At 41.0% G+C, this 12123-nt stretch overlaps 1 protein-coding gene across 1 annotated transcript in view; it reads right to left on the minus strand.

The window, feature by feature from the left end:
* Positions 1-2308: 2308 nt before the first annotated feature.
* LOC128687454 (roundabout homolog 2-like) overlaps positions 2309-12123 on the minus strand; it is a 437018-nt gene continuing 427203 nt past the window's right edge. The window contains exon 21 of the mRNA XM_070083865.1: positions 2309-6509. Coding sequence (XP_069939966.1) covers positions 6364-6509 — 146 coding nt within the window. The 3' untranslated portion in view covers positions 2309-6363. The remainder of the gene's footprint in view (positions 6510-12123) is intronic.

A 12123-nucleotide genomic window follows, 5' to 3' on the forward strand; every position in this document is an offset into this window, starting at 1 on the left:
GTGTGTGTGTGTGTGTGTGTGTGTGTGTGTGTGTGTGTGTGTGTGTGTGTGTGTGTGTGCTCAATTATACTAACCTCACTGTGGTTGCAAGGGTCGAATCATAGCTCTTGGCCCCACCTCTTCATTGTGTATGGATTATGCATCCACTACTTCCAGCTGTGTCCCTTTGTTGCTGTGTCCCATCTCTGAAGTATTCTGGCCCTGTCCACCTTTTCAATTCCTCTCATTATTTTATACGTCGTTATCATGTCTCTCCCTATCCTTCCTGTCTTCCATTGTCGTCAGGTTGATTTCCCTTAACCTCTCCATGTAGGACACACCCCTTTGCTCCGGGACTAGTCTTGTTGCAAACCTTTGCCCTTTCTCTAATTTCTTGACGTGGTACTTGTGTACTCACCTCGTTGTACTCACCTAGTTGTGTTTGCAGGCGTCGAATCACAGCTCCTGGCCCCGCCTCTTTACTGGTCGCTACTAGGTCAGTCTTCCTGCTCCAAGAGCTTTATCATACCTCTTCTTAAAGCTATGTATAGATCCTGCCTCCAGTACATCACTTCCCAGACTTTTCCACTTCCTGACAACTCTGTGACTTAAGAAATACTTCCTAACATCCCTGTGATTCATCTGAGTCTTCATCTTCCAACTGTGACCCCTTGTTATTGTGTCCCATCTCTGGAACATCCTGTCTCTGTCCAACTTGTCGATTCCTCTCAGTATTTTATATGTCGCTGTCATATCCCCCCTATCCCTTCTGTCTTCCAGTGTCGTCAGGTCGATTTCCCTTAACCTCTCCTCGTAGGACATACCCCTTAACTCCGGGACTAGTATGTGTGTGTGAGTGTATGTGTGTGTGTGTGTGTGTGTGTGTGTGTGTGTGTGTGTGTGTGTGTGTGTGTGTGTGTGTGTGTGTGTGTGTGTGTGTGTGTGTGTGTGTGTGTGTGTGTGTGTGTGTGTGTGTGTGTGTGTGTGTGTGTGTGTGTGTGTGTGTGTGTGTGTACGCGCGTGCGTCACTATTCACATCAGTCGAACTGAAACTGGAGTTACCAAACCCCTGGCTGGCTCTGGCCCGCTAGTTCTGTGAGCTGCTCAACCCATACATAGTGCCACGAGCTGACCCCACACACAGTGTGGGGTTGATACCACACATAGTGCCACGAGCTGACTCCACACACAGTGTGGGGTTGACACCACACATAGTGCCCCGAGTTGGCCCCCCCACACCGTGCCAGCTGACCCTACACATTACATTGTGAACTGACTCAACACCAGCACTTTCTAGCCAACTATTGCCTCAAAGATAGCTGCAAATGTGATAACTGAAGATTCTTACCACCTTCATTCGTCATTTAAAATGTTACTAGTAGTTCACAAATTAAAAGTAATATGTTTACCTTATCTAGAATGCTCATAAAATATTTGTAAGCGGTTGTTGTAGTAATACCCTCAAGACACTCGCTTCAGCTGTTGTTGTATGGCGAGTCAGAACACTCGCTTCAACTGTTGTGGGGCGAGATCAGTACTCTACGCTCATGCTGTTGTTGTGTGGAGATATCAGAAACATTACACTTCAGCTGTTGTTGTGTGGCGAGATCAGGGCACTAACTGCACTTCAGCTGTTGTTGTGTGATGAGATCAGGACACTAACTGCACTTCAGTTGTTGTTGTGTGGTCAGCTCAGGACACTAACTGCACTTCAGTTGTTGTTGTGTAGTCAGCTCAGGACACTAACTGCACTTCAGTTGTTGTTGTGTGGTCAGCTCAGGACACTAACTGCACTTCAGTTGTTGTTGTGTGGTCAGCTCAGGACACTAACTGCACTTCAGTTGTTGTTGTGTGGTCAGCTCAGGACACTAACTGCACTTCAGTTGTTGTTGTGTGGTCAGCTCAGGACACTAACTGCACTTCAGTTGTTGTTGTGTGGTCAGCTCAGGACACTAACTGCACTTCAGCTGTTGTTGTGTGGTGAGATCAGGAGCACTACGCTTCGGCTGTTATGGTAGTCAAGTCGACATAGGCGTTAGTACTATGCAGCTAAGGCGGGATTTCCTCCTTTAAATTGCCTCTAAAACTACGGTTCTTTAATATCTTCTTGACAATTGTAGCTGTGGGAGAAGAAAGGTGAAAGTAGGATGATGATGATGATGTTACAGTTAGGGAAAAAACGAAAATGGATTAGGGAAAAAGTAGATTCCTGAGAAATTGTGTAACTTAAAATCAGTCATAACAATTTCTTTTCCTAAGAAATAAAACAAAAGAAAGTGAAACTGTTATAGGAATTAGAAAAATTAAAAAAAAAAAAAAAACACGCAAATTGAAATTTAAAAACTATACGTATATTAGCTAAATCCTTAAATATTAGGAGGTATTGATAAAAGTGAAAGAAAACATGAATGACGAGAAGAACAAAAGCCAGATAATGTGTAAATGAAACTGAAATTAGAATTAGTAGAAAGGGATTTTTTTTTTTTTTTGCATGTAACAAGTTCTGAGCACAAACTAATTCTTATTTCACTTCCCTAGAAAAAAGCGCTGCAACTCTTATCTAAGTTATGTACAGTCGGATACATGTTAGTGACATATTTACAATATACAACATAATCTCTTTCTCTATCAAACTTAAAATGCGTTCATTTCTATGTTATCACTACATTCTACTGCTGTCAAAGCTGGTACTCTTTTAATTATTTTTTGAGCCTGGTATGAATCGATTTTTTAAAATTTCTTTCAAGTATAAAATCAATGGCTGGTTGTGCACTGTGACATTGTTACTGGTCATTGGCTCTCTCGAGGAAGCACACACAAAATCGTATCTTACCGCTGACTGGCTTCCTCAGGAAAATCGAGAATCCTTATTGGTGGGAAATAAGTTGATTCCACAGCTGAGTGGGTAAATACTGCCTCCTCGACTCTCAGCTGTCATGTGAGAGCCTAGTTTAGCAACGCTCACTTAACCATCACTGATTATTTTTTAATATATTTTTTTTTTTTGGGTAAATGGGCGGAGCGAGATTTATTTTTCCCTTTTCATATTTTTCTCGTAGCATTGATGCTTCACCAGAGAAGAACTGTAACACTGCTAAAATAAATCATGCCTTGTCAGAGGTTCACATTAAAAATATCACCACAAGGTTTTTTAAACTTAAACCACCGTAAATTACCGAAAATAACTTGCCTGCTTTCTGACCAGAACCATGACGTAAAACTCTAACCAAAAAGAAAAAAATGTGGGAGTACAAAAAGAGAGAGAAAAAAAAGATTAGAAAATATGTATAAATCTTTGGTCAGATCTCTGCAAAATATACCACCACTGCTATTTTTTTTCTGCAAATTCTCTAGTGTCTCCGCCACACACATGTTGCAAGAAAAGGGATGAATAACACTTACGGACTGAAAATAAATCACAAAGTCAATCACATGGTGGTCCACAAGTTAATTATCATCACATGTCGGGGAGGGGGGGTTTAATATATGAAGAGTTCCATTCAACAAGGACATAAGTGCTGTATCACACATACTGTAAACAGCCGGGAAAGTCAAAAGGTTTTTGTTGTTTTATTCTAAAAGGACATATTTCCTTCAACACAAATACGCCTCTACAGCTGTACATTATAACACAAGGAAGACACTTATTGTATACGAGCATCAAACCAGGGACTTATGTATATATATTTTGTTTTCAGACTTATTCATTATTCAAGTGGGGCACTGAGTGCGTGCTTAAAAAAAAAAAACTGCACTATCTGGCACCTTGAGGCACGAGGCTACGACGTCACTGGAGATGTGCCGATGTCAGACGTATTTATTTTTGTTATTCTTCTCTTTTCTTTTTAAGCACGCGTAGACACACAAACACACACACACACACACACACACACACACACACACACACACACACACACACACACACACACACACACACACATGAAAAAAAATATTACTTTGGCATAGAGGGTGTGACACTAAAACTATTTTGATTACGTGATATGCATCAGAATGTTCCTCTCTAAGGGGTATATTCACTTTAATATTTCTTATGCATACATGATATCACTTTATACACCTGACAAGTTGTTCCTTTCTTGCCACTCAGAAACTTAAACATTTTACAAATGCACATTACCCCTTTATTTAAGTTTATTCGACTATGATTCATTTTCTTGTCTCTCACGAGTTTTATACGCCTTTCTTTTTCTTTTGTTTTGTACTGCGTGGCTTTTACTTATTCCTACTATCACTGCCTTTCTACTTACTTTCTTTATTTCACCTTGCGACAATTATTGTCGCTTCCTCTCTTCGCTCCTTCGTTTTTTTTCTCTCATTTAATTTCTTATTTCTGTTTTCCTTCCCCGCATTCGTCATCTTTCATTCTGTCACTGCTATTTTAATAATATTCATTATTACGATCATTATTATGGTTAGAATTATCATCGTTATTACCTTTATTACATTTAACCAAAAAGCTCTAAATATGTATGAGCTTATTTCTCATCACTCGCGTTTCATTCACATTTGTACTTCCTTCCTTTTTTTATTTTTTTTGCCTTTTTCTGTTTATTTTACTCTATCTCTTTTACGTACATATTTTTTTCTAATCGATATATTCTATATTCCAAACAATATTTCAATAATTTCGTTTGCAAAGTAAATTTATTTTTTTTATAAACTTTTTACTGATTAACTTTCCCTTCTCTCACCCCAGATTCTTCATTTCCTTTTCACAAAAAAAAAACTTTTTCGGACGTTTATTTTGATATCACATCAGTTTTCTTTCTTGTCACATAATCACTTTCTCTTCAAACTTATTTTCCTTCCGCGACGCGACTTTCTCCCGTCGCCCTTTTCACTTTCCCTCTCACAACTACTCAAAAGCACTCAAGGACACATCTTTTACATCATTTATTTGCTTTCTTGCATAAGTCATAAGGCTTCATTGTCACAACAAAACAAATGCAGCAAACTATCAACAGGCAGCTATTAAATTGTCAGCAAAAGAAAAAATATCAGATGTAGCCAAATCGACGTTCCCTAATATATTTAGCAGATGTAGCATGTGTAAATATTGGATCCGAGACGCACTGTATGCTGCTGTTCAGTTTCTCTTCACCGGTCAAATTGCAGAATAGATTTCTGTACTTGCCTTGATGGGGAATGCCCACGTCTCACTCCACTCTAGACATTGTGACATAATAACACTTTTGTAGCTTCTTATTCTGACTGCAGCGTCAAATACCGGTCCGTTTATTTCCACCCTGGGACTTTGTTTGGCATTTGAGGGATGAGCTGGGAACGACCCAGGTTGGGTGTTAGCATCCCTGCTCACCTTTTTGATGGCGAGGTTCATCTGTCATGCTTAGGAACGCTTGTTCACTCTCATGTTTCAGTTCAGTTTAAGCAATGTTTCATCCCAGGACATTGTGAGGTGGGGCTCAGAACGACTCATGCTGTGGTTATTAACAACAATATGCTGCAGAAACCTGGCCGGCACAACGACATCGTTTATTACACGTTGCAAAAATGCATTAATACAAACCTGTTTGGTAGAGCGATATATTATGTTAAATGCAGCAAAAATTTGCTTGCTGTAGCAATAGATCTAGATAAACTCTCCCAACGCTCCTACTAGTGACGATATCGTTGGCTAAATGCTCGAGCATTCACTGAAAGACAGCAACAAGAACATTACAGTTCGACATACTCATGTTGCATGGCAGCTATTTATTGTCACATCTCAATATCGCTATACAAAACTGTATGAAAATAAATGCAGACACATCCCTCAGGGCCAGAAGATCACCGTCACACTTCGCTCGAGCTCTGGAGATCTGTTTCAGTGAAATTAACTTTAATCATTGCCATAAGGTATTTATTGTGTCTGAAAAAAATAATAATATTTAGAGCACACTCTAAGGTATTGCTGAAAGGTTTATTTCTGAAAATAATCTTCATTTTGTTTAACATCACAGACCGTTGAAGAATTTCGGAGAAAATTTTGTGTTCTATGGTACGACATATTTTTTTCAATTGGTATCTGTGTAGTCTTAATTATACAGACAATTATAGATTAAAAAATTGACGTTTGACTACAGGCTTGTTTGCAGTGACCTTTGGCCCTAGAAAATGACATCAAGGCCTGTTGGCAGTGACATTTGACTTCAGCAAACGACCTCAGGGTCAGTTGGCAGCTACCTCTGATCTCAGGAAATGACCTCAGGGAATGTTGGCAAAAGGCCTTTGACCTCATGAAATTGGTGACCTACCATCACAGGGTGTAGTGATAAACTTAAATTTCAGGGCATGCGTGAACTTTGACCTAAGGGCACGCGTTGCCCTGGATCTCAGGGCACGGGTGACCTTGGACCCCCGCCCTCAGGGAGTGGTGTTGGTGATCTCTGACCTCAGGGAACGATTGACCTTTGAGGTGTGTCCTTGGGGTGGAGGGTGAGCGTCAGTGGAGGACCTGGTGGGTGTGAGAGGTGCTGGCAGGAAGGTGGGTCGTGTGTACGACTGCATCTCTGTAAGAGACGGAGGAGGGGGAAGAGGTTAGTGCTGACTGATTGATTGATGTCTCATTCTCACTGTGTCTCTTCCATCTGTGTTTGTCTTTCTCTCTCTCTCTCTCTCTCTCTCTCTCTCTCTCTCTCTCTCTCTCTCTAAATATAATATATATTAGGAGAAAAAATAATTAAAATTAGATAGCGTCAGCAATAAATTCAGTTCATTTAGATGGCACTATAAACAGCTCATAATAATGGCACTAAAATACTTATAAGAAATATTTTTTCAGATTATAATAATAATAATGATAATAATAATAATAATAATAATAATAATAATAATAATAATAATAATAATAATAATAATAATAATAATAACTATTATTATTATTATTATTATTATTATTATTATTATTATTATCACATGGAAGCACTAAACCCGTAGGGGTATTGCAGCATGGTTGAAACCATGCTGCAATACCCAGGAGCAACAGTGAGGCTGTGAAGAGTAACAGTAAGTCTGGGAAGAAGCCATCTGACGACTGTGTCATGGGTGTACGTAGACATGTACACCCACATTCCATATGTACACCCATGTACGCTTTATGCCATTAATATGCATAATACACTAGTACATCAGCTAAGGTACTTCAAATAGAAAATGTAACACTTTTATTGAGAATCCAAGACATAATTAACAAAGTGATTCAGAGAAACTCTTCCAAACTTGACAAGATTTGATATAGAATGCAGAGAAATGCGAAATGAGGCACATGTGCACTCACTATATCACAACACTGTACATGTGTCTCACTTCGTGGTTACAACCACCGCCGTTACCGTTGGAAGGGAAATAGGTAGAGAGGAGAGAGAGAAGAGGAAGGGATGGAGAGCATCTTGTGACTAGATGTAGTCTGCTTTGTGTATTTACTTAGAGTAATTAGTGTTTTGTTTCAATTAGTTGGGGAAGACAAGCTGGTTGGCTCTGAGAGAATGAGAGAAGAGGGGAGGTACAAGAGAACGAATGGGGGATGGGGGAGAGTAATAGGAAGATACAATGGAAAGGGGAGAAGAGGGGAAAGTGATGAGATACTAGGGAAAAAAAGAGATTGGGGGGGTTGTTTCAAAAACATTGAAGGGTAGAGAGAGAGAGAGAGAGAGAGAGAGAGAGAGAGAGAGAGAGAGATAGAGAGAGAGAGAGAGAGAGAGAGAGAGAGAGAGAGAGAGAGAGAGAGAGAGAGAGAGAGAGAGAGGGAGAGAGAGAGAGAGAGAGAGAGCAGGAAAACACAAGGCACCAAGATGACTGCTCCAAATTTGGAAACAGGTAATATAAAAAAGTACATTAAACAGGGAAGACGTCTATTTTCGGAGTGTCAGTAAGACAGGAGACAGTGTTACTCTGTCAGCAGGATGGTTGATGGTACCAGGCTGTCCCCTAAGTCTGGAACCACAGGTGAAAAAACCAATAATAAAGACTTCTGTTATTCGTGGTATGTGTCTAGCGTGTCCACCATCAGAATACATAAATGCAGACGAGACATCCAGTCCAGGCGTATCTTTCAGTGGTTCCTGGAAGCATCACGCTGCGGCTTAATCTCAGAACAGGCTTCCCAATTGGAAAAGGAATATCGCATTACCTAGGTGTAATTCGGTCACTGTGCGATCACTGAATCTCGTAACCCCAATTAATCTTTATTTAGCTTAGCAAATTGGCAACAACACATCCCAAAACCAATCCGAAGTTTCTTTTAAGTTTTACCAACGCCGAAAGTTTGAAGCCTTTTAAAAGATGCATTCTCGAGTTGTAACACAGAAACTAATATACTGATTTGTTCAATAACATTGATAAATTTGAATCTACATAGCATAGAAGTAAGCAAAGCGCTGTAATTTTGAAGACGTTTAGAGAGAGTATTCCTAAGTTAACAAATAGTAAACCACTTAATGTGTTGAATATAACTGGCAAGTTGTGACCTACACAAAATAAAACTAACTCAAGCTTTCACTTATGTAAGATAAACCTGCGTTAATAATCTGAGTCCAAACAACAGTCTTTCTCAGGTGATTACCTAGATACTAATATCTCATTTATTTTTCAACCATAATTGGAAAATTGACACGTACTCTGCCCAGCAACAATGTGAAACTGACCCAAGTTTCACTTGTCATACCGGAGACGTGATCTTGTCGCCGGTACGACAAGTTACCTTACCTGTCAAGCACCAAGTGCTGACTACATCGCCAGACCAATTTTGCCAAATTAGTACTTGATGACAACATAATATGACCACTACTGACAACATAACATGACCACTACTGACAACATAACATGACCACTACTGACATCATAATATGACCACTACTGACAACATAACATGACCACTACTGACAACATAATATGACCACTACTGACAACATAATATGACCACTACTGACAACATAATATGACCATTACTGACAACATAATATGACCACTACTGACATCATAATATGACCACTACTGACAACATAACATGACCACTACTGACAACATAACATGACCACTACTGACAACATAACATGACCACTACTGACAACATAACATGACCACTACTGACAACATAACATGACCACTACTGACAACATAATATGACCACTACTGACAACATAATATGACCACTACTGACAACATAACACGACCACTACATGGTGCTGACACGTGTCCTGCCAATCAGCTTCCCCTAACTACCCCACGTGACCAGACCCTACCAATCAGCGGCGCTTCTCAATTAACTTGACTGGATCCACCAATCACGGCCTGAGTACCGTATCTCACCCCTGTCCTTCCTCCAAGAAAAAAAAAAGGCTTCACTGGTCTGGGACCTCCATTAAGGTCTCAAAAGCAAATCAATATTTCCCATGCAGGGCTTATTACGTGTCTTTATCAAGTATCTATTGAGGTTCTGCTGGAGATAACGAGGTAACGCCCTCGCCAAGAAGTGAGACGAATGAGAGAAAAGAGAGAAAAAAAAATAGATGCGGGAGTGACAGGATTTTTTTTTTCCCTGAAGCGTTTGTGAAGACTATCAGTGAATGCAAGGCCAGAGCGGACGTTCCAACAATTAAGATAACGTCATCACCACGCGTACGTTCGATTTCTCGAGTCGGATTTCTTGGCGTTGACTTCAGCGACGCGGAATTTATGCGCAAACCTAGTTTTTTTTTCTAATTTCTTGTCTCCCGCCTGAGGAAAACCACAGCATATAAACAGCTGAGAGTAAATTAAATGCGTAACTTTATTACGAATAAAGGAAATAATTGAGTCTTCTGTAAAGGAGGGCTTAGAGGAGGGATCCGGAGGCCGCTACATCAATCCCCATTTTTATGGTAGGCCTACGGAGACATATTACCGTGAAAATTGGAGGAGAGGAAGAAGGAGGAGGAAGAGGGGGAGATGAGGAGAGGAAGAAGGAGGAAGAAGAGGGGGAGATGAGGAGAGGAAGAAGGAGGAGGAAGAGAAGGAGAAGAATGAGAAGAGAAGGAGGGGAAAGAGGAGATGAAAAAAAAGAAGAAAGAGGAGGTGGAGGAGGAGGAGAAGAAGGAAAAAGAAATTTAAACGATTTTTTCATTCGGATTAGTTAACTGCAGATTTAGTAACCAAAGACAAACCAGCGTAACCCAGGATAAACCAGCCTAACCCAGGATAAACCAGCGTAACCCAGGATAAACCAGCATAACTCAGGATAAACCCGCGTAACCCAGGATAAACTAGCGTAACTCAAGATAAACCAGCGTAACCCAGGATATACCAACGTAACCCAGGATAAGCCAGCGTAGCCCAGGATAAACCAGCGTAGCCCAGGTTAAATCAGCGCAACCCAGGATAAGCCAGCGTAACCCAGAATAAGCCAGCATAACCCAGGATAAGCTAGAATGACCCAGGATAAGCCAGAGTAACCCAGGATAAACCAATGTAACCCAGGATTAGCCAGCCTAACCCAGGATAAACCAGCATAACTCAGGATAAACCCGCGTAACCCAGGATAAACCAGCCTAACCCAGGATAAACTAGCGTAACTCAGAATAAACCAGCGTAACCCAGGATATACCAACGTAACCCAGGATAAGCCAGCGTAGCCCAGGATAAACCAGCGTAGCCCAGGTTAAATCAGCGCAACCCAGGATAAGCCAGCGTAACCCAGAATAAGCCAGCATAACCCAGGATAAGCTAGCATGACCCAGGATAAGCCAGAGTAACCCAGGATAAACCAATGTAACCCAGGATTAGCCAGCCTAACCCAGGATAAACCAGCATAACTCAGGATAAACCCGCGTAACCCAGGATAAACCAGCCTAACCCAGGATAAACTAGCGTAACTCAGGATAAACCAGTGTAACCCAGGATATACCAACGTAACCCAGGATAAGCCAGCGTAGCCCAGGATAAACCAGCGTAGCCCAGGTTAAACCAGCGCAACCCAGGATAAGCCAGCGTAACCCAGAATAAGCCAGCATAACCCAGGATAAGCTAGCATGACCCAGGATAAGCCAGAGTAACCCAGGATAAACCAATGTAACCCAGGATTAGCCAGCCTAACCCAGGATAAACCAGTGTAACCCAGGTGAAACTATCGTAACCCAGGTCAGCCAAGCCAGGCACTGGGGCTTATTTCCACAGGTCTTCTTCAGTCTCTCCCCCAGGATGCAACCCAGATCAGTTGACTATCACCTATTTACTGTTCATAGAACGGGAGAGCAGGGAAAGGGGGGAGGAGGGGGAGGAGGGGGAGGAGAGGGAGGAGGGGGAGGAGGGGGAGGAGGTGGAGGAGGGGGAGGAGGGGCAGGATGTGTTTATTCTTTAAGATTAAATTCTCGAAGTTGAAATTGAAAGAGAATATGTAAATAGAAGAAACGAATAATAATAATAATAATAATAATAATAATAATAATAATAATAATAATAATTATTATTATTATTATTATTATTATTATTATTACTATTATTATTATTATTATTATTATTATTATTATTATTATTATTATTATTATTATTATTATTATTATTATTATTATTATTATTATTATTATTATTATAACAATAATAATAATCGACACATTTTTTCATTTATTTATATGTCCCCCTGCTTCTTATGCTTCGCTCCTCCCTTCTTCCCTCTGTTGTCCCTCCTCCCCTCTTCCTCTGTACCCTTCCCTTCCTCTTCCTCTGGTCCTCTCCCTCCCTACCACCCTGGTCATCACTATCCTCCTCTCCACCACCACTGAGGAAGCACAACTGAGGAAGCACCACTGAGGAAGCACCACAGAGGAAGCACCACTGAGGAAGACACCACTGAGGAAGACACCACTGAGGAATCACCATTGGTGAAGCAAAACTGAGGAAGCACCACTTAGGAAGCACCACTGAGGAAGACACCACTGAGGAAGACACCACTGAGGAATCACCATTGGTGAAGCAAAACTGAGGAAGCACCACTTAGGAAGCACCACTGAGGAAGCACCACTGAGGAAGCACCACTGAGGAAGACACCACTGAGGAAGCACCACTGAGGAAGCACCACTGAGGAAGCACCACTGAGGAAGCACCACTGAGGAAGACACCACTGAGGAATCACCATTGGTGAAGCAAAACTGA

This window comes from Cherax quadricarinatus, chromosome 11 (assembly GCF_038502225.1).
Source record: "Cherax quadricarinatus isolate ZL_2023a chromosome 11, ASM3850222v1, whole genome shotgun sequence".
In the NCBI taxonomy this organism is placed as follows: Eukaryota; Metazoa; Arthropoda; class Malacostraca; order Decapoda; family Parastacidae; genus Cherax; species Cherax quadricarinatus.